This window comes from Takifugu rubripes, chromosome 3 (assembly GCF_901000725.2).
Source record: "Takifugu rubripes chromosome 3, fTakRub1.2, whole genome shotgun sequence".
Lineage (NCBI taxonomy): Eukaryota > Metazoa > Chordata > Actinopteri > Tetraodontiformes > Tetraodontidae > Takifugu > Takifugu rubripes.
The window spans coordinates 13,293,609-13,314,149 of NC_042287.1; the positions used below are offsets into that span (position 1 = coordinate 13,293,609).

Below are 20,541 nucleotides of genomic sequence, written 5' to 3' on the forward strand. Positions count from 1 at the left end.
CATGGATCAGGAATAATGCAGCCGATGGAAGGGAGACTGCATAATTAACTTTCTGTTAGCAATTTGGGTTTCATCTCAGGGCTATTAATGCCAGAGAATGACCTCATTCACAAACACTCGTAAGGTAAATTGGAATACTACATGTTTGCAGAATTTTCCATTTGTTTATGGGGATAGACAACATTTATATAGTTTACTTACAGTTTTTGGCATATAGATGATGACTACTGATGCCCAGGATAAGGTACCATAATATATGTTATGCAGTTGTCAGTGACACCTAGGGGTGAAAAGTCATGCATTGTGTGTTCTTAAGTGCATGAAGAACACTGTCAGACTCTTGGGTAAACCACAAAGTGCAGAGGATAAACTGCATCAAGTTCATAATTGCTTGCTTCATCTTGGCTATTGAGACTGGTTTATACACAATTTAATTCAATTCACAATGGATAATTAAGTACGCAGTTGTTCATTTGCAAAATTTGTATAATTAAGATTTAAGGGCTCATCACATAAACATTCAGAATTGTACAAAACAATCTTCTGACATATCACTACAATTGTATTTTTTAGTATTGAAACAGTAATCAGCGTCGTCGTGTGACGTGCACAATATTTAATGAATGTATAGTGTCATGTGCAGAGACTCGACAATCATTGAGTGTAATCTATATATTTGAAAGTCAAATGCACAGGCAGACCTTGTGTTAATGTGCAGACGAAGTGACTGGGGTGGATCAGATTACACACTTGTAACCTGGATTGTAATTGGTAACCAACACCACTTTAACCACGACTGTTGTGGAAGCCAGTGAAAGCCAATACCTCTCCCTCATGGCATACAGCTCAGGGATTAAACGAGTATTTTTCAACACAGCATCTGAGCTGGAACGCGGTGTGGAAAAGAGCGTTTTTATTTCCATACAAGCAGAAAACTAATTTAACAGATTTGGAACGAGCGAAAACAAATGCGCCTGCTGCGTCTTTAAGAAAACGCGTCATACTTCCGCTAGTCCGCCCGTGCTGATGACGTATTCCTACTCCCGCATGCACGAGGGAGGTCCAGTTATTGCTAACGGCGGGATTTTGTTCGAAACATTTATATCATACGCTGTATTTATGCACTCTTGAATTTCATATAAAAGTCGCGGTTCCGCGCGTATAGTTTGTTTTGATTCGGCAAAAACTACTAGTATAATTAAAGCTAAGAAGTTACATTTGAAAACGTGTGTGTGTGGGGAGGGGGCGCCGAAACTGTTGTCATGTGGGATTCTAAAGTGAAACATGGGCAGAAGGGCTGCGCGTGTGAGGCGTGAAATTGCTGGCTTCATTAGCGATGTTTGCTAGCTCGCTTAGACGTCCGCGTCCGGGCCACAGTTGAAACGTTACGGCACAAGCAGAAAGCTCGATGAAGGAAGTTCTGCTGGTCCCAGCAACTTGTTAGCGTTCATTCATTCGAAACCCGGTAAATCTCCGCAAGCTCAAGAACCGGAAATGGCAGCTTCAAAGTTATTAGTGTTGCTGCTATTAATAAGCTGCCTAGGAGTCGAAGGTTCCTCGAAATTAAATATTCCCAAAGTGTTGTTGCCCCTGGCCAGAGGCACGAAAATTAACTTCACATTGGAGACCACTGAAGGCTGCTACAGATGGTGAGTGTCATGTTTCATGGGGCACATGGTTTGGCTGTACTGTGCACTGTAATGAGTTTATGCCAGTGTGGGGGTGGGGACAGCCACTTCAATTTCCTTTGTTTGATTATTTTTCTTCTGTCTACTCAAAATTTAACTTGCAAAATGTCATCAAACTTGGCGTGCATTGCCTCTTATACTACTTGTGTTCCTAAGGTCTTCCACCAGACCAGAAGTAGCAAGCATCCAGGCTGTGGACGAGGAGAGCAGGGGCTGTTCCCGTAAAGCTGTTCTCCAGGCTCTCTCCACACAGCCTTCCAGACTGACCAGTATCATTTTGGCAGAAGATATTGGTAAATTCCTGCACGCTGTGGGTCACATGTCATTGCTGTCTGTCATATTGGACGTGACGTGCATTTAAAAGAAGTGAAAGCCTTGCGATGGCACGCGCACATCCTCCTGCTGTCCATTCTGTGTGATATGCAAATATGAATCCATGAATATGCCTTACCAATACTGCAGGAGCATTTGTGAGGACTTGAACGATCTCTGCGGGCGTCTGCCTCCTGTATTTACCTCATGCTTCTTGCATTTGCAGTCACTGGACAGGTGTTGCGTTGCGATGCCATTGTCGACATCATCAGTGACATCCTGATTGTGTCGACCACCAGAGAGCTACATCTCGAGGACTCGCCGCTGGAACTCAAAATTCATGCACTGGATTCTGAAGGTGAGGAAGATGGCGGGATTCTCTCTAATAGACCTCCAGCGGTGTTGAACGCTTTAGGAAATTATTGTGGAGTTATTAATACTGGAAATATTAACAATGCTGCATAGTATAATTACTCCATTATCATGCTGTGAGACATCATCGCTGTCTTTGTCTCCTTTACTCCTCTCCCAGTGATAACTGAGGGTAATAACCGGTTTACTTCCTTCGGGCTGCCGCTCTAAGAAGGCTGTTTGTTCTGTTCGACTGGTTCCATTTAGGACAGACACACTTAGCTTAATGAGCTGCAGCTCGGTCTGATTTTCTTTTGTGATGAGGACTGTTGGGTGTGTTGTCTTCTTTGTTGTTGTTAGCTTTGGTTTAAACAGCATTGTAAATTCCTTAGATGCAGGACACTGAACAAAGCATAAACATAGAATAATCTAATGCCTTTTGGCTTTAAGTAGAGTTTTAGGCTCTGCATTTATGACCTACTTATTTCACAAGTCACCGCCTGTAGTGTGTGTCTGTGTGTGTGTGTGTGTATGTATATAACTTCACTGGTTACACACCTTTTTGTTACAGGAAACACCTTCAGCACCCTTTCAGGTCTGGTGTTTGACTGGACCATCGTGAAAGATGTAGATGTGAATGGAATCTCTGACTCCTACAATTCCTTACGGTGGGTCTCCATTGACCATAAAAGCTGATGACATTAAATAAATGTGGAGTGTTTTTGATGTTATTTAAGTCCTCTGAGAATTGAATCGCTATTGAAATCAAATGCAATGGGGCCAAAATGCGATGGGTCTCAAATGCAAACTGATAGAGTGCCTCCCTCTGTTTCTCTTTTTAAGGGTACTGAAATTCTCCGAGTCAACGTACACGCCACCAGCGTATATTTCCGAGATGGAGCGAGTTGGGAAAGAGGGAGATATTATTTTGGTGTCAGGACTGAAAACGGGCCATGCCAGGCTGAAGGCCAAAATACAAGAGCCGTTGTATAAGGTGCCTTTTTATGCATACATCCCTTTTTGTTTCTTTTTTACATTAAGTTTAAATATTCTTTCTGATTCCCACAGTCATATACAGCCTTAGGTTTCTGTGTTCTATTTTTGATAAGAGAAATGAGAAGAGCTGAAGTTCTGATCAAACCGAGCCTCTGTCTGATCTCATATCCTGAAATGCATCATAGGAATAGAGAAAGACATCGTAATTGCGATGACCCCCTTTTTCTCCTGATGTAACGATAATGGTAACAGCTGAGTTAGAACTGTGTCTGTTTTTAATATCCGCGTTGGATCTTTGCGACCCCAGTATTTTTATTATTTTTTTAAAGGCAGGAAGCTGTTGTTCTGTAACCGTTGCCTGTGTTCCAGGATGTGGCAGCAGCAGAAGTGAGGCTGCTGATTTTAGAGAACGTCATGCTGAGTCCCGCTCATGACGTCTACCTGCTGGCTGGAACCTCCATCCGCTACAGGGTCCTGAAGATAAGACAGGGAACCATCACAGGTCTGAGACTTTAGTAGAGTCAAACGCTTTTTATCACTATATGTAAATCCAGAGAAGCTAATATGTGTCATAGCTGGGGGGGTTTGAATAATTAAAATGTTAAATTTAGAGTATCTGTGCATTAAGCATGATTACACAAATAAGCTCTGTTGTTTATTGCTGAGAAAAAAAGGTGACAAAAGGTGGAAATAAACATTTAGCCACCAGAATTATTCCCTGGGTAACACATGTTTAGAATGCCTTCTGTGCAAATGGGTACACGCTAATGAATGGTTCCTTCTGTGTTTGTCTTTTTGTCTTCTTTTTTTTGTCTTGTACTCAAACGCATCGTGAATGGCCAGCAGGATAATCTTGTTTTGTCTTATTTTATTTTTTTACCTCTTATCTCTCCACTCAGTTCTTCCTCTATCTATGCTGTCCAGCTACAATGTTAATGCTGCCGGTCGCATGTTCATTCACTCCATTTAAATAAGTAAATAAACAAATTAATAAGCCACAACTGTTTTTCTTTCCTGTTTTTTCAGAGCTCTCTATGCCTTGTGATCAGTATGAACTGCACCTTGAGAACAGTGTGGCTGGTCCAAATGAAAACCCAGACGTTCCTGTGGCCAGTCTGGACCAGAGCACCTCCACAGTCACAGCGGTGCAGCTGGGACACATCAATGTGGTGTTGGATCACAAGAGTATCCTTCTGGAAAATCATCCCGGCACTGTGTCTTTTTTTTATTTTATTGGTTCAATTTTGTGTATTATTTTAAAATGGTGTTTCCATCTCAAAATTGAGTTCTTTGGATTTCTTTAATGTGAGATAATATAAATGAGACATTTCAAATCGGTCCCTATTTTCCTTAGTAGAATCTGTGTAGGTCTTCGAATGCAAGGAGTGTCCCGATTACCCAACAGCACCCTGTTTGTTGTTGAACCAGGATATTTGGGTGAGTTTCTCACGCATTACTTCAAAAAAACATCAGGACGGATGTAATCTAACTTTGCCTTCCCTGTAATTACTGCAGCTTTTAAAATTCATCCTGGAGAAAGCTGGGTTCTGGAAACGGGAAGACTATATGATATCACTATTGAAGTTTTTGATAAATCTGGCAGGAAGATTTACCTCTCTGATGTAAGTGCACTTAAGTAAAAAAAAAAAATATATATATATATATATCTTCTACACTGTTCGAATTGTGTAGCTAATTATTTAAATGTCTATTTTTCTTAAAGGAAAAAGGCAGATATTCAGTGGTCTAGAACATTCTTTCTTTTTCCTCAAATTTATTCCATTTGCTCCCTTTAACTTTGACTTTTATTAGTGTTGATAAATGGAGGACATTCCAACAGTTTAAATGTGATTTTCCAAGTTCAACCATAGACGGCTCCAGCCTGAAATCACAGCTAACAGACACCAGATAAAAGTGATTTTGAGCCATTCATTGTTGCACTTATCACTGACTATTTCCACAAATGATGGAATTTTTTTTCCTGCAGAACGTCCGTATTGATACTGGTTTCCCTTCGGAGTACTTTGAGCTCCAGGAGTCTTCTCAGAATGGATCATATCACCGAGTCAAGGCGTTAAAGGCTGGCCTCACTCTCATCGATGCTTCCTTAAGTGCTGTTGTTGATGATGTGAGTGTGTAATATATGGCACCACCTCTGTCCTTTGCTTTATAATGGAGAGGTTGACAGTTTCCTCCTCCTTCCCTCTCAGTCTGGAAAGATCCACACACTTTCCAGCCCGGTCCACAATGAACAGGATGTTGAAATCTATAATCCTATAGTCCTCAGCCCAAGTATTCTCACATTTCCATGGCAACCCAAGATTGGAGCGTATCAGTACAAAATAAAGGTAATTTTTAAAAACCTTTTATATAAATTCATTGTACTCAGATCTTTATTCCAAGCATAGATCTTCTTTTTTGAGGCTGCACTTGTGCCGTCTCCACCTCAGAGGGAGGTCATCCCGGTGCATCTAACACCCACATGAATGTGTTCTTTGGTACCTGTCGCAGGCAACAGGGGGGAGTGGAAATTTCAGTTGGTCGTCTTCTAACACGGCCGTCGCCACGGTGACGGTGAAAGGAGTGATGACAACAAACAGCGACATCGGCGTCAGCGTGGTTTACGCCCATGATTTGCGAAACCCGCTCCATTTCGGGCAGATGAAGGTAGAGTTTGCCACGTTTCTAATGGCTGTTTAGAAATGACTCATTACACCAACTCCCATTACAAAATGACTCCATTTACTGGCCTAATTAAAGAAGTGTCACATTAATTATGAAGAAAGTCATGTTTTTACGCCACAGAGGCAACTCATAAATATTTATTCTTGCAAAAGTTAATAGGTGTGTTTTGAAAAGGTGATTTTTAAGTGTGCCTGGGCTTTTTTAATGGTTTTACTGTATAATTAAATCCCGTATTTCCTCAAGGTGTTTGTTGTCGAGCCTGTGGCCATGGACTTTGCTCCCTGCCCAGTTGAAGCCAGGGTTGGCTTGGTCCTAGATTTGCCCCTCCGGATCTTTGGCCAGATGGAAGAAGTGGAGAATAATCGGGCCATGCTAAGCGACTGCTCGCAGTTCGATCTGCAGTTTGAGGAGGAGAACCGGGGCGTCTTCCAGCTACTGGATGGTGAGTCAAGGGTGATGCGCGTGTGACTGAAAAGCCTCTTCCTTGTCCTTTTATCAAGGCGTTATAAAGCTGTTCCTGGAAGAATATTTTAATCAGGAGCCATCGTTTGTGGGTCGTACCAATATGTCGTTTCATCGCGAAGATAAAAAAAAGTTAATTATCAACTATCATCTCCCAGGCTGTATAATAAAATAACAGTTTTACCATCGAGAAAAAAATATTCTCACTGTTTTCAGTTGAATAATAGATGCCAAACTGTCGCTAGTCAGCCCCCGACCCATAAATGTAGAATAAAAAACCAATCATCTTTCACAGTATGAGCACAGTAATCTAACACGGCATTTTAAATCTTCCATGTTGAGTCATAGCAACATTTATCCATTTAAAGCTGCCCTCATTAGGAAGATCCATGCTCTCCCCCCTCCATGTATTATTATAGAACTGACAGGACTGCTGTGGTCTCCAGTTTAAGTTGTGAGACGAATGAGTTCACCTCAGTTTTAAATGGTATGTGTAGCTTGTTTTGTTGTCTTCACTGATTCTGGCTTGTCCTGATCCAGAGAGGCTGGCTCCAGGTCCGGACCACTGCAGCGGTGTCAAAGCCAAGGCCCTGGCCTCTGGCTACACCGTGCTCACCGTCAGTTACACCCACGGCAACCTTCACCTCAGCGCCAAGATCACCATCGCTGCCTATCTTCCTCTCAAAGTGAGTCCAGAGGTTTGACGTTTTTGGGTCGTCGTCATCGTGAACTCTTGCTCTCTTGGATAGTTTGTTGTTGCACAATTTCTGCCTGAATTTCAGAGAGTATCTGCATTATTTAGCAGTCTAATAATATACTTTGTGTTCTGCCTTCATTCTAATCCTCAAAGCAGAAGATTCAGTTTTTCTTTGCTAAGACATACATTTTTAACCAAAATTCTATGAATTAGCTTATTTCTTTCATTTCTAAAAGCGCCCAGCTGCATATATTGTGTTATTTCGGCAGGCTGTGGACCCTGTGTCTGTGGCTGTGGTGACTCTGGGATCATCCAAAGACATGTTATTTGAGGGGGGGGCCCCGACCCTGGGTTCTGGAGCCCTCAAAGTTCTTCTGCAACCTTAAAGCTGAGGATGAGGCCAGCGTGAGCCTTTCCCTCACAAGCCCCTCATCTCACAGCTTCAACCAGCACTGGGTCAGAGCGACCTGCAGAGTGCTTGGAGAGCAGGTGGGATCCGCAGAAATCTCAGAATCATTTTCATTTCAGCTGCAATAATACTGTGCTTTTAAAATTAATTCGGTGGTGTTGGTATAATGGCATCTCCAGGTGCTGGAGGTGATGGTGGGAAACGAGGCCAGTGTCACGAATCCTTTTCCTGCTGTGGAGTTGGCGGTGGTCAAATTTGTCTGTGCCCCCCCATCACGCCTCACCTTGGTCCCAGTGTACACCAACCCACAGCTGGACCTCACCTGCCCTCTACTGCAGCAGAACAAACAAGTGGTAGGTGTTTCTTCACCTCTGTGAAAGTAGGACTACACCTCCTTAATTCCTTATATTACCTCTTTAGGTACCGGTGTCAAACTACCGTAACCCCATCCTGGAATTGGCTGCATTTGATCAACAAGGAAGGAAATTTGACAACTTCAGCTCTCTGAGCATCTTGTGGGAGTCGAGCCTGGCGTCCGTGGCGAGTATTGAGCCTACGATGCCCATGGAGCTTCTGTTGTTCAAGGATGGGAACAAACAAATGAAACTTCATGGTAATACACCCGCTCTTGCTTTTAACCATACAGGATGATTTTCTTTGTGTATATTTTTTTAAAGAATGTTTATGAGCATTAGCAAGTATTTGGCTGATAATTTAATCAAAGCATTTGAAATAGCTCTTCTGGAGATGATTTCTTTAAAGGGTGTGTTGAAATTTGTCTATACAGGTGGGTTTTTTTTTTTTTTTGTAAAATTGCTCCTTTTTTTGTTCCCAATGTTGACAGGTCATCAGACGATTCTTGTCCATCATCAGACTGGCATTGCTGCCATCACAGCGACAGCTCTGGGTTACCAGGTTTCCCACCTTGCAGCTGCCAAGGTTCCCAGTCTAGTGAGTGAATATTCAACCATTAAGACTTGCCAGAATGTCCCAGTTGGTTCATAAAAATATTCAAATTATGTTTCTCATCTGGCTCCTTGGTGGTTACTAAGGAGAGATTATTTTTAGAATCAGAATGACTAAATGTCCAATTAAATAGGCAAATCGTTAAAAATCTTGCCTTCTGAAGCATCATTTAACTTAATCAGTCATAACCAGTATGCAATGATGTATAATTCACATTTATAACAATAACCTTTGCTGTTGACAGTATGACCCCCTGATTCCCGTCTCAGCCACTCTGGAGCTGCTTTTAGTGGAAGATGTGAAAATCTCTCCTAACATTCTAACCATATACAACCACCCAGACGTGCAGGTAAGGACAGATTTACCGAGACTGCCGTGAATCTGCACACTTTGCATCACATTGTTCAAAAGGATAAGTTTACCGTGCCCCACCAGCTCATGTATGGGAAGTCATGTATGCATAGTTTTGGGCATTTGGGGTCAGATACTGGTTGCTGAAGTGTGTGTAAGAGGATTTTAAACTCTGTTTTAGTTCACCTCCCACCCTGTTAGTGCTATCTGTAAGGCATTTGGGTCATGATAGTTTTAGAGTTTCTTTCATTAAGAATTGTCATTTAATAACTCTACAATTTTTTTGCAGGCAAACTTAGGCCTGCAAGAAGGTTCTGGTTATTTCTTTGTCAACACCAGCTTTAAAGGGATAGTTGATGTGTTGTTCCAGGAAGCCCAAAGTACAGTTCAAGTAAGCCATCTTCAAATGAGACTGGTTATTTTCCACTAAAATCCATAGTGCCCGTTCTAATCCCAAGTGTTGAATCTTTCGTGCGCCAAGGTTTCTCCTACCCACCCAGGGAACGTCAAGGTGATGGTTCATGACCTTTGTCTGGCATTTCAAGCACCTGCCACAGCCATGGTCCACGTTTCCAACATCCTGGAGGTTTCTATTCGAGTGGTCGACAAGGTCAGATTTCATCCCCCCGTAATCCTTCACCTTGGTGGGTCTAGACACTGCATCACCGAGATGATCCCTGTTATCAGGACCTCACATTCCTGAGATGCCTCAGTAATTCCTCAGCAGTGCATATGGTTGTTACCCTTTGAACACTTTCCTTCCTCGTTTTCGTGACAGGCCGTGTGTTTGTCCTGCCTGTGAACCAAGAGGATTACTTCACCAGTGATCCGTGTCATTCATCTTACAGGTGGAGATCGGAAAATCTGTGAGGGCTTACGTCAGGGTGTTGGACTCAAATAAGAAACCTTTCCCAGCCAGCTATTTTGAATACATGAATCTCAAACTCAAGGCAGCTTCTGCTATACTCTCTCTGGTGTAAGTAATGAGTTACTACCTTCCATAGTGACCACGACACTCTCGCCTGCCGCAGTATTATGTTAGGAAATGTAGTTGTATTTGCACACAACTGAAACTTTTCACTAGACAGGGTTCGAGTCACCCTAGAACAGATTATGCTTTTGAATTGATTTACATGTGGGACCATATTGTGCATTGTAATGTGACGTCGCATATTGATTTGTAGTGTCAGTTAGCAAACAGGAGGGGGTGCTAATAAGGCAGCTTGTTTCTCCGTATGTGCAGAATTAACGTACATTTTCACTCCATTTACAGACCATTAGCGGAGTCTACAGAACACGATACCGCTGTTTATCTGGTAAAAGGAGTTTTCATTGGTCAGACGAGTGTGTCAGCCGTTGTTGTGGACAAAGATGGCAGAAAAGTGAATTCCGTACCTCAGCCAATCGAGGTATTATTCTGATGAGTGTCTGGTAAAATCCATCCATATTTTCACCCCTGCATGTTCTGCGCTTGTTAATCTTTTTATTTTTGGCTTCCAGGTATTTCCGCCCTTCAAGCTCATCCCCAGGAAAATGACCCTGTTGATTGGAGCGATGATGCAGGTTTGTTTGATGCTAAAGACTCATTTCCAAACAGCTGGTTGCTGCTTATCTGGGCAGATGAATTTTTGTGGTCTTCCAAATGAGCCCTCTGCCATGTCTCCTCTGCAAGACGATATTTGCTTAATTGCTCTTGGTTTGAACTTCAAGCGCACTCTCGTTTGCTTCAACTCCCTTGTTAAAAAGCTTTTACCATCTCCCCAAGAAGCCAGTTCTTCATTATCTTCATTATGTATGTACGCTGATTGACGTTATATAATTTGGATTAGTTTAACATTCGAGCTATAATACCATTGAGCAAATTATTACCAGGTGTTTTACTGACTGGTAGGATGCAGTGTAATACTGATATCTGTTTTTCTTCTCTCCATTCTGTTTCTTTTTCCTTTTCTCCCTCATCTTTTTCATTCCTTCTGTCATTCATAGATCACATCTGAGGGCGGTCCTCAGCCTCAGTCCAATATCCTGTTCTCTATTTCCAATGCCAAAGCTGCTTCCGTCAGTGGCATGGGCCACGTTACCGGTGTTAGTGTTGGCAATGTCACGGTGACCGGACTTGTCCAGGCTGTTGATGCTGAAACTGGGAAGCTCGTTGTTGTGTCCCAGGTAAGTGCAACTCCAGATTGTGAGGGTTGAGGTGGGCCTTTCTTAGCTAATTTTAGATAAAATGTTCATCTATACTCAGGATCAGGTTGAGGTGGAGGTTGTGCAACTGGTGGCCATTCGAATCAGAGCACCCATCACACGGATGAAGACTGGAACGCAGGTATTATTTTGGTATCATCAAATTACCCATTAGGACTATTGTGCCATCCTAATGCTCAGAACTGAATTATGTGCTGCAGTTAACTGATGGGGGGAGTCAGTGATCAGTGTTATTCATGGACAATCTAATTTGTTTTCACATCTTTTTCCATAGATGCCTGTCTATGTAATGGGTCTGACCACTAATCAGACCCCCTTTTCCTTCGGTAACACTGTCCCACATCTGACCTTCCACTGGTCCACCACCAAAAGAGACATTCTGGATGTTCAGCCAAGACATACTGAGGTATCGGTATGCATCTGTGACTTAACTGGCCCCCAAAATTTTGGCGTACAGCTGCTCTTTTAACACTTTCATCTGTCTTTTGAATGTCTCCTCCTTCCATTACATCTTAAAAAAACATGCACTGGCTAAGCCTCTGTTTAAATTCTGCCTCATTCTTTTCCCCACACCCTCTGTTGTTTTTTTTATTTGATTTACCACTGCTATTTTGTCATTCTTTGATGGGGCTTGTCACCCTCAGGCTAATGTGGAGCTCCAGTCAGAGCATAATTTTGGAATGAGTGTGACTGCGAGGACAAGAGGGCGAACTGGGCTCAAAGTAGTGCTCAGAGTCACTGACCATAAAGCTGGACAGCTAATGGGGAATCAACAAGAACTCTCAGATGAAATCCAGATCCAGGTAAAAGGAACACTATAAAGATATTTTCAGTGCATAAGCACAGCCCCTTTTACATGCTAATCAGAATCCCCTGCTGCTTTCTCATAAATGATAAGACTATCATAAGACAGCAGCGCTGTAAAGCTGCTGAACATTGAAATATTTGGGGTTGATGACTTGTGAAGTGATTAGACTACAGATTAGTTTCTCCAAGCCTCAAACTACATAAAACTGACTCTTCACTAGTGCGGAAGCATCAAAGGATGATTCAGAAACTCTTAATAATTGCAGTTTTTCCTTTCATCAAGGTCTACGACAAGCTGTACATGCTTAATCCTGAAATCAATGCTGAGGAGATACTGATGGCTCCAAACTCAGCCCTCAAACTTCAAACAAACAGGTAAGTTATAGATAAATGTCTTGTGTTTTTGTCCATTATGATAATGTATGGGTGACGGCAAATGTCGTGAATCAAGTCTGACAAAACTAATTATGTCCCCGCATTTGCTAGAGATGGTGTTGGAGCAGTCTCTTACCGGATGCTGGAATGCCCTGAGCAGATTGTTATCGCTCAAGTGGATGATAAGGGATTGCTCTCTTCTGCCTCTCTTACTGGCATTTCCTCTCTGCTGGTCACCTCGCAAGAGACCTTTGGTGTCAATCAGACTCTTGTCCTCGCTGTGAAGGTCAGCTGAAGAACTGTTGTTTGTTGAGGGTTGACAATAGGCTGTAGTGGTATGCTTAAACATTTTCACCCGTTTCAAATTTCAGAGGTTTTTAAACTCCAGTCACTCACTGAGGAAGATGTTGAGTTTAGAAACCTTCCTTCACCTTTCTGTTTTGAAGTGGTTAACTTCTTTGTTCTTTTTCCTGTTCTCCTCAGGTGTTGCCGGTGTCTTATGTTCGCTTCAGTGCCAGTCCTGTTCTCTACACACACACCAGAGAGAGCCTGAAAGCCTTTCCTCTGGGCTTGGCTCTCACCTTCACAGTCCATTTTCATGCCAGCACTGGAGAGATTCTGCACAGTTCCAACTCCCACCTAACATTTTCCACAAACAGGTCTGTCACCACCCTCTTCCTGTTGTTTATGGCATTCTGTGGACTTTCTAACATAACTCATAAAGCGAGTGTGTAAATATTCCCCTTGACTGGGAGGGGAGGAAGGTTCCGCTCGACACTCCCTGGTTTCACAGCCATTATCCAGGGTTTGTAAGCTATAAACATCTCTGTATAGATCGTTAGCAAGGCCTCTCTTTTGTGCAAACTCACACAGCCCACATGATCTAACGTCTCCCCGTTTTTCTCCTCCGTCAGACACGTTACATCAACCCCCGAAATAGCTCGGCAAACACTTTTTTGCAATTGCAAATGAATGAATTCAGGCAAGCGACTCGAGTAACTGATGAAATTATTTCTCACCTTAACTGCAGTGTGGGTATGAGACAAAGCCAGTAGGATACGGAACATGACCCTTCAATAAAATGACTAGATATTAAGTTATGAGTCTCAGCTAGTCTTCTTTAATCTTTTTTTAAGCTTCATATTTGAATAGGTTTATAAAATATAATTTTTGTTTGCTTTCTTCCTCTGTGATTGTGATAGTTTGACAATTATTAGTTATTAAGTTGAACACAGTGGCATTGTCCTCTGTCAGAGTTGGTGCTTGGAAAGTGCCGCGGGGTAACCCAGGTGACGGCAGAGTTTAGAAGCACCTATCACATGATGCTCACAACGTTCATTTAAAGACCGTTCAATCAAGCCCTTTTCAGATTGAGCTTTTTCCCCTTGAGTGAACTAAATGAATCAGTCAAAGAAGAGCACTGCTGCCTTTCCAGTGAGAGACTCCTACATCTTTCTGCCTTGTAAATCGATTTGCTTTTTTTCCTGCAGACGCTGATGGAATGTTTTGGGTAGAAGTATCAAAATTAAAGTTTGATGGTGTTGGGGGATAACCTGTGACTAGATTCACTTGTGTCTTATCACAATTGGGATATTTGAGTGTTTAAGATGAAGTGGTGGAACAAATTAGGAGCAGGAGAACATTGAAGGGCTTTAAACAACTCTCAATACAAGCTAGTCAATAATAATTACTGTAATAATTGACTCAACATGGGATGATTCTGTCTGTGCTGCTGCTCTGTGCAGAGATGATCTGGTGCAGGTCGGGGTCGGACCCGGTAACGACACGCTGACCGTGAGGACCATCAACGTGGGGCTGACTCTTCTCGCTGTGCAAGAGAGTGGAAATGTCGGCGTTTTGGACTATGTTCCAATACCTGTGGAGCGTGCTATCCATCCACAGGAGGCCCAGAGCCTGGTGGTCGGGGACGTGGTCTGTTTCAGTGTGCAGTTAACCAACCCAGATGGTGAGACATCCCATACATGGTTTTAGGGTACACCTATTTATAGTCAGAGAAAGGGGGGGGAAACGTGTACTCTTGTAGCTGCCACCATGTTGATGAAGATAGATTAAGAGCTTTGAAGTTTATATGAAACCAGTACATTTGTAGGAACCAATTTACCCTCCCTGCAGGTGGATTCGGGTCTTGGCGCTCCTCAGCTCCGGGTGTCCTGCAGGTGGACCCCAAAAGTGGCGCAGCAGTAGCCAGAGACTCTGGGACGGTTACTCTCTACTACGAGATACCCGGAATTTTGAAAACGTACACAGAGGTACAACTCCAAGCTTATTTCCAACGATTCACTGCCAGACTCTGAGAAACCCCGGTGCGTTCAATAATGAATCTCTGGCTGTGATGAATGAGCTACAAGAACCAGAATCTGAGGGGTATGATTATGCCAACGTTGGTCTTTTTACTTCTCCGGAGATTTGGATCTTCTCTTCAGTGCGATACTCTATCAATCCTGAGGGTAATTCATCATAATGAGGCTGAGACTGCAACACAGAGAGGATAGCTCCACTTTTTCATCAACACACAACCTTGTGCATCTGCACGGCTGCTTTTGAGCCTAAGACATGATGGAGTGAGGAAAGTATTAATCAGCTTTGCAGTGTAGCAGGGAGCCAAACCAACAGGTTTATATGAAAATATGAAAATGAGCCAAACGAGAATTAATGAGATTCGGTCAGAGGTATTTTATCTTCAACAACAAGGTGCTAAATATTTTTTTAAAAAACAGCGTGAAAGAAAACACCAGCAGAGGTAAAAGAGAACAGTTATTACATTACCCAGTGTATTTTAATCTGCTTAGTGTGCTGAGAGTGTGATTGATTGCAAATGAAGATGTAATTATTTATAACCATCATAGGCAAGGCTTGACTTTTTATATTTATATTTCGCTGTAGGTGGTTGTAGAAGCAGCTCCAAGGGCGACAGCGATGGCTCAGCCAACACCAGTGAGGAATGGCAAAGAAACCAAGGTCCTGCTCACCACCAGAGAGAGAGGAACCAATCTGATTGGTACTGACCAGGCTCCCTCTGATCCCAGTATAACTGCATCAGCTCTTGCAGCGCATGTGAAGCATAAAGTTGACAATTTGTGCAGCGTTTGCGTCGAGCCTCTCCAGTCTGTTGTCATTAACCCTCCTGTTTCGGCCTCCTTTCAACCCCCAAGACTAAATCTCGTGCACTAAAACACTCATTAATCAGACCGATCCACCGGTCATTTAGATGTCTGCGCTCTGATGGAGCGCCAGGCTCCCCTTCTCTCAGCAGGGTCTTTATTCTCAATTTTTTCAGCCTGTTCTCAAAAAATACCAACCCAAAATGAAAAATGACGTACTTCAGAAGAGCGGCACCATTTTGAGAGGCACCGGTCTCAAATGTATTTGTTTGTTGATAGGCCTGGCTTTTTGTTAGAAACATATATAAACTGATTATTAGTGATAGATGGGGATTTATTTTTCATTGTGTATTTTGTCTTTGTTGTCTCCGGCCTCATTTCAAAGATAGAAACCTGGCATCAATCTTCTTATTTAACTCTGAGGCAGAAGCTTCCATGCGGTGAACTTTAATTTGTAACTGCCTGGATGAAAGTGGACAGATTAATGCTAATGTTCTTTTGTTTTGCAGGAACCTGCTCTCCTGCCCAGACTGAAGCCATTTCTCAGCTGCACCCAGAAACCTCTCTCAGCTGCCACCTCAGCTTCACGAGTGATGCTATCGACTTTGCTGCTAATGATGTCTTCAAAACACACACCGGCTTTGACACCAGCATCGGTGAGGACCTTTTTTAGTTGGAAGCGAATGTGTTGCTGCATGGAGGAACAGGAAGTGATCATTTTAATTTAAATCATAGACTTAAGGATAACATTTACATGCCTCTTTGAATATATTGAGAAGCATGTACCAAAGTAAAAGTGATAAAACAGTTAACTGACTGCATGGCTGATGGGAAGATGTGATTTGCCAGGATATAATCAATACTTTCATTGCTCTTGGGGTGAATTTGGTGGATGATACAAAGGGTTATTTTCAACATTATTGATTATGTGATTGTTTTTCTCTTCTTTAAAAATACAATCCTAATTGTTTTTGGGGCTTCGCCCAGGTTTATTGGCTTATATGGGGCGATTCTTCTTGTCTGTACCACCGGAATGAGACTCTTCGAATTGAGATGTGCCACTGAAATAAAGCAAAAAGGAAAAATACACTACATTGAAGACCAGTTGTGCATTAGAAGGCCATCTACAAGTGCCATGGCCTCTGGGGGTTCTGCATGTCTTATATCTGGATCTTGGCTGTTGATCCATGGAGTCCTGCGCACAGGAAAATTAGACCTCTGTGGACTGATTTTGTGGCGGAGTTTGGGAACAAATTGGTCTGGCGGTCAACCTGTCAAGCTCCTTATCACACGGCACCGTTGTCGATGCACCATCCCACATGGGCGTTTTCAGGAAGAGATGGTGGATTTTACTTGGGAGGAAAGTTTGGGTGCGTTGTCATGGTCAAACAATTTCCCCATGAACGCCACGACTCAAGGTTTCTTGAAGAACATCTATATACAGAGAGTTATTGTGGTTGTTACGCACCAGTTTTAGTGCTGTAGCTGACAGTGTTTTACCTTTAATGATTAATGCACCACTATGAGCTTACATCAAGGACCTGAGGACCCCACACTCTGACAGCTATCGTCGTTTCTTCTTCTAAACTCATTGATTTCTCTTTGACCTTCCCACAGGCCTCTACACCTGTTCTATCACTTTGCAGCCGATGACTGACCAACAAACCCGGGTGCTCAGCATGTCCATGACCAACCTGCTGGTGAAGGCAGTCCTGGAGGACACTGTCTCCTCTGGGGAGCAAGTCGGCGCCGTCCTGCCCTTAGAGCCAGGCCTATACTCCGACCAGACCGAGCTGCTGCTCTCAAGCCTGCATCCTTTAGCCGAACTCACCATCTATGGCCCAGATGTGGCTCTGTCCAACCTCGAGGTTGGTCAGGACACGTGTTGACAAGCTTTATGTTAACTTTAAGTAAAATTGTAGGGGAAGGAAAGGGGAACGGAGGGCTGCAAAGGGTACTGCAGGCAGAACGGATCAGTTGGCAACAAGGATTTTAAAGTGAACGCAGATGTTCTCTCAGGATTCTGAGATGTGCAACAGTGCAGAGTTGACATCTGTATAAACCTGAAGTGGTGAAATGGAGCCGTGCTGCTTCTCCGCCTGTTAATGTAGAAATGAGGACGCAGAGAAAAAACTCAGTTCTGTTAATGATTTTACAAAAGAAAAACACTTGTTTGTCTTTGCGGGTGTTATAATGTGTTTCCTCGTCTTCAGGTGGTGTCTACGTCTTCCAACGTTGCCATTGTGGAGAAGGAGGTACACCGAGGCTTCCCCAGTTTCTGCAAGTACACCGTCAGTGCCGTGGACCCCCAGGCGGCACTCACTGCCTCTGTTTCCATAAACAGCCCTTCATATGGCCAGACCCTTGTTATCCCAGTCACATTGATCCACGTTACTGACCCCAGCGCCGCTGCTCAAGGTAGGTGTCCCTTCTGTGAGGTGACGTTCACCAGTATTTCTGTCTTCCATTGACACCAGAGGAGGGTCCTCCTTCAGGGCTTTGACTGCCTTTTGTGTCTCTTTCACCGCTTTCTGTCAGCAGCCGCTGTGCCTGTCGTTGGTATGGAGGGCGGCCACTCCCTGTACAGCTTCATAAACAGCTATCAGATGATGTTCTTCACCCTGTTCGCTCTTCTGGCCAGCACAGCCATCATCATCATCGGTGGGTCACAGTAATTTGCCGTCATTGCCGTAGCTGCTGTTGGTTAAAATGGCTGTTCCCTTTCTGTTCTCTCCCCTGCAGTCCTCCACAATGTGTTCAGCCCAAAAGAACAAAGTTACCCTGCTTTCACCACGAGGACGCCGAAAATGACGTCAAGTACTGTCACTGTTGGCTGTAATTTAAATAAAGCTTGTATACAGCTCATCTCATTCTTGTTTCTTCATCCCCGTTTGTGTTTTTCCCTCAGATTTTGACTCTCCAGACAGGAATTCCTTCCACCACAGAATGCCTCTGACAGACCCAAAGAGCAGCCCCACGCTGCGTCTGTACTCTCCCGACTACAGATCCTGATGATGCCTGTTAACCATCACCACCATGTGCGTTTGATGCATGTAAAAATGTGCCTCAGTCCATCCGTGTGAATGTATTGTCTTTGTTTTCTTTACATGTTGGTGCAGATGTTCAGAACTTCAGGCTGCTGAAAAACTGCATGCGTACAAGAGTGTATATGTGAGGGTGGGTGTGTAGATTGATTTTATAAATTCAAAAAAGCCCCCCTTTATTGACTGGCATCTTCCAAAGTGCTTTAAAGCCCCAAATCTCATTTCTGCTCTTCACTGTGTTGTTGATTTATGTGTTTATCCTTTATTTGTGCTACTTATCATATATAACATGTGAATTTCCATAACTCAGGACCATTATTGGGTAAATCAAACTTTATGAGCGATAAAGACTGTGTTTGGGCTGCAGCTTATTTGTCCTGTGAAGATGCGGTGCATAAACTGGGGAGCGTTTCCCATTATTCAAATACACTGAGTCAATTTTGAGCCGGAACAAGTTCACCTCCGTCCTTCTGTCCTGTGAAATCGTTAAGGAATATGAACCACCACTCAGTTTTAAATCCCGATGTCGCTTCAGTGGCAATCAAATGTGACCTATTCTCATTTCAAGAAGACATCACTGTAGGAGACTAAATGTGTGTTTTCCTTTTAATCCAGATGGTTTTTTTTTTAATTTTCAGGAGTGTGAAAAGGAAACCTATTTATGTTATCTAGTTTTGCAGTGGGACTATCAGATGACTCCAGTATTCTCTCTGTTGATTTAATTTTGCCCGTTAAAGACACAAGTCTGTAAGTTTGTGTGTTTATATGCTTGCCTTTGCCAATTAAAGAACCTAATTCTGACGGCGTTGGCTTTTCTTGGTTATTTAACCAAATCAATCGGTCCTTTTAAAAAAATCGCAGCAATTTCCTCTGTAATTACCTCTGCAGTCTGTCTGAATTGAGGACTTATTTCATTTCCAGTGCTGATTTAGTCTCTGGCGCGCACTCGACCTCCAATCTTCAAAAACATCCCCAAGAATTAATTTCCTGCATCAGTGCAGATTCATTTAACTGCTCTTGTTCTCTGTTTTCTGTGTTTGTTGACACCTGCTCCCTCCGCTAATCCTCTTTTATATTATTTATCTGCTCAGTTTGTCAGTAAAGGCCACAACCTTTATAAATAGTGGGATAAAACACGTAAATGACCCCACGTTCCAACACCAGCGAGCTGCTGTTGTGTAGAGGAAACCGAGGGGATTAGGCTGTCGTCTCTGACTCCCGGAGGATGCGTAAAGGTCTGCAGCCGCTAATCAAACATCTCCCCATCTGCCTGCCACGCTGCTGTGTACAGCCGAGACGAGACCTGGTCACAAGGCTAATTTGTAGGCCCGCCACACTCCGGCAACACAACTGAGGAGGTCGCCGGGCTGGAATGGCAACCGTAGAATTACTTGTCATGCAGCCGAAGATGATCCCTCCCCCCCTCCCCCGTTCTTCACCGCTGCGATGCAATCACAGATCAGCGCTGCATTGTTCTGCTGCATGACCCCGTGACCCCTGTGGGGGATAAAGTGGAAGAAGATGGATGGATTTCTGCGCGGTGGGCGTGACCACAGCAGGGCCCTCGGTGCATTTCTGAGATGCTCAGAAAAACTCTTATCTCCATTTTGCGTTGGGGGGGGAGGCGATTGATCGGCCATCCAGCCCGGCAGCTGTGTGTCGACTTCAGTTTAAATGTGATGCGACTCAAAGGTGGAAATTACCTGTTTTTTTTCAATGGCTCATCGCATGGTGGCAGCGTGTGGGTTTAACGGTGTATCCACAGCTCATTAAGGCAGTCGGCCATGTTAAGCTGAAACGACACTCAATTTATTCTCTCCATTAACGCGCGGGAGCCGCACAAGCCCCGTCCTGTCAGCCCCGTGAGCAGCAGGCCTGCGTGGAGGCGTCCAGGGTGAAGGGAAAGCGGATGGGTTAGTGCGCTGTCAGAGGAGGGGATCAATGGAGGGGGGGGGGGAGTGAGCAAAACCTGCATAGGAATTGTTAAAGCTGCTGGTTGCACGTGGGGCGAAACCTGGATGGGTTGAGATGGAGAGCCTCATCTGTCGGGCTGGATGCAGCAGCACTGGTA

The 20,541-nt window shown here is 43.6% G+C and overlaps 1 protein-coding gene across 1 annotated transcript; it reads left to right on the forward strand.

Moving 5' to 3' along the window:
* The first annotated feature begins 1,012 nt into the window (after positions 1–1,012).
* nup210 (nucleoporin 210) lies at positions 1,013–19,271 on the forward strand. The gene is given in 41 exon segments (XM_011602570.2): positions 1,013–1,649; positions 1,845–1,981; positions 2,227–2,358; positions 2,923–3,019; positions 3,195–3,345; positions 3,717–3,849; positions 4,374–4,532; positions 4,716–4,784; positions 4,863–4,969; positions 5,335–5,475; positions 5,558–5,695; positions 5,859–6,014; positions 6,276–6,474; positions 7,035–7,180; positions 7,461–7,523; positions 7,525–7,680; positions 7,780–7,953; positions 8,021–8,213; positions 8,445–8,551; positions 8,811–8,915; positions 9,207–9,308; positions 9,399–9,527; positions 9,766–9,893; positions 10,191–10,326; positions 10,418–10,480; positions 10,904–11,083; positions 11,163–11,243; positions 11,397–11,528; positions 11,767–11,925; positions 12,213–12,304; positions 12,416–12,590; positions 12,788–12,963; positions 14,050–14,270; positions 14,438–14,574; positions 15,209–15,323; positions 15,936–16,082; positions 17,044–17,294; positions 17,640–17,844; positions 17,968–18,087; positions 18,169–18,243; positions 18,335–19,271. Coding segments are annotated over 41 exon segments (5,646 nt in total). The 5' UTR covers positions 1,013–1,494; the 3' UTR covers positions 18,439–19,271.
* The last annotated feature ends 1,270 nt before the right edge of the window (positions 19,272–20,541 follow it).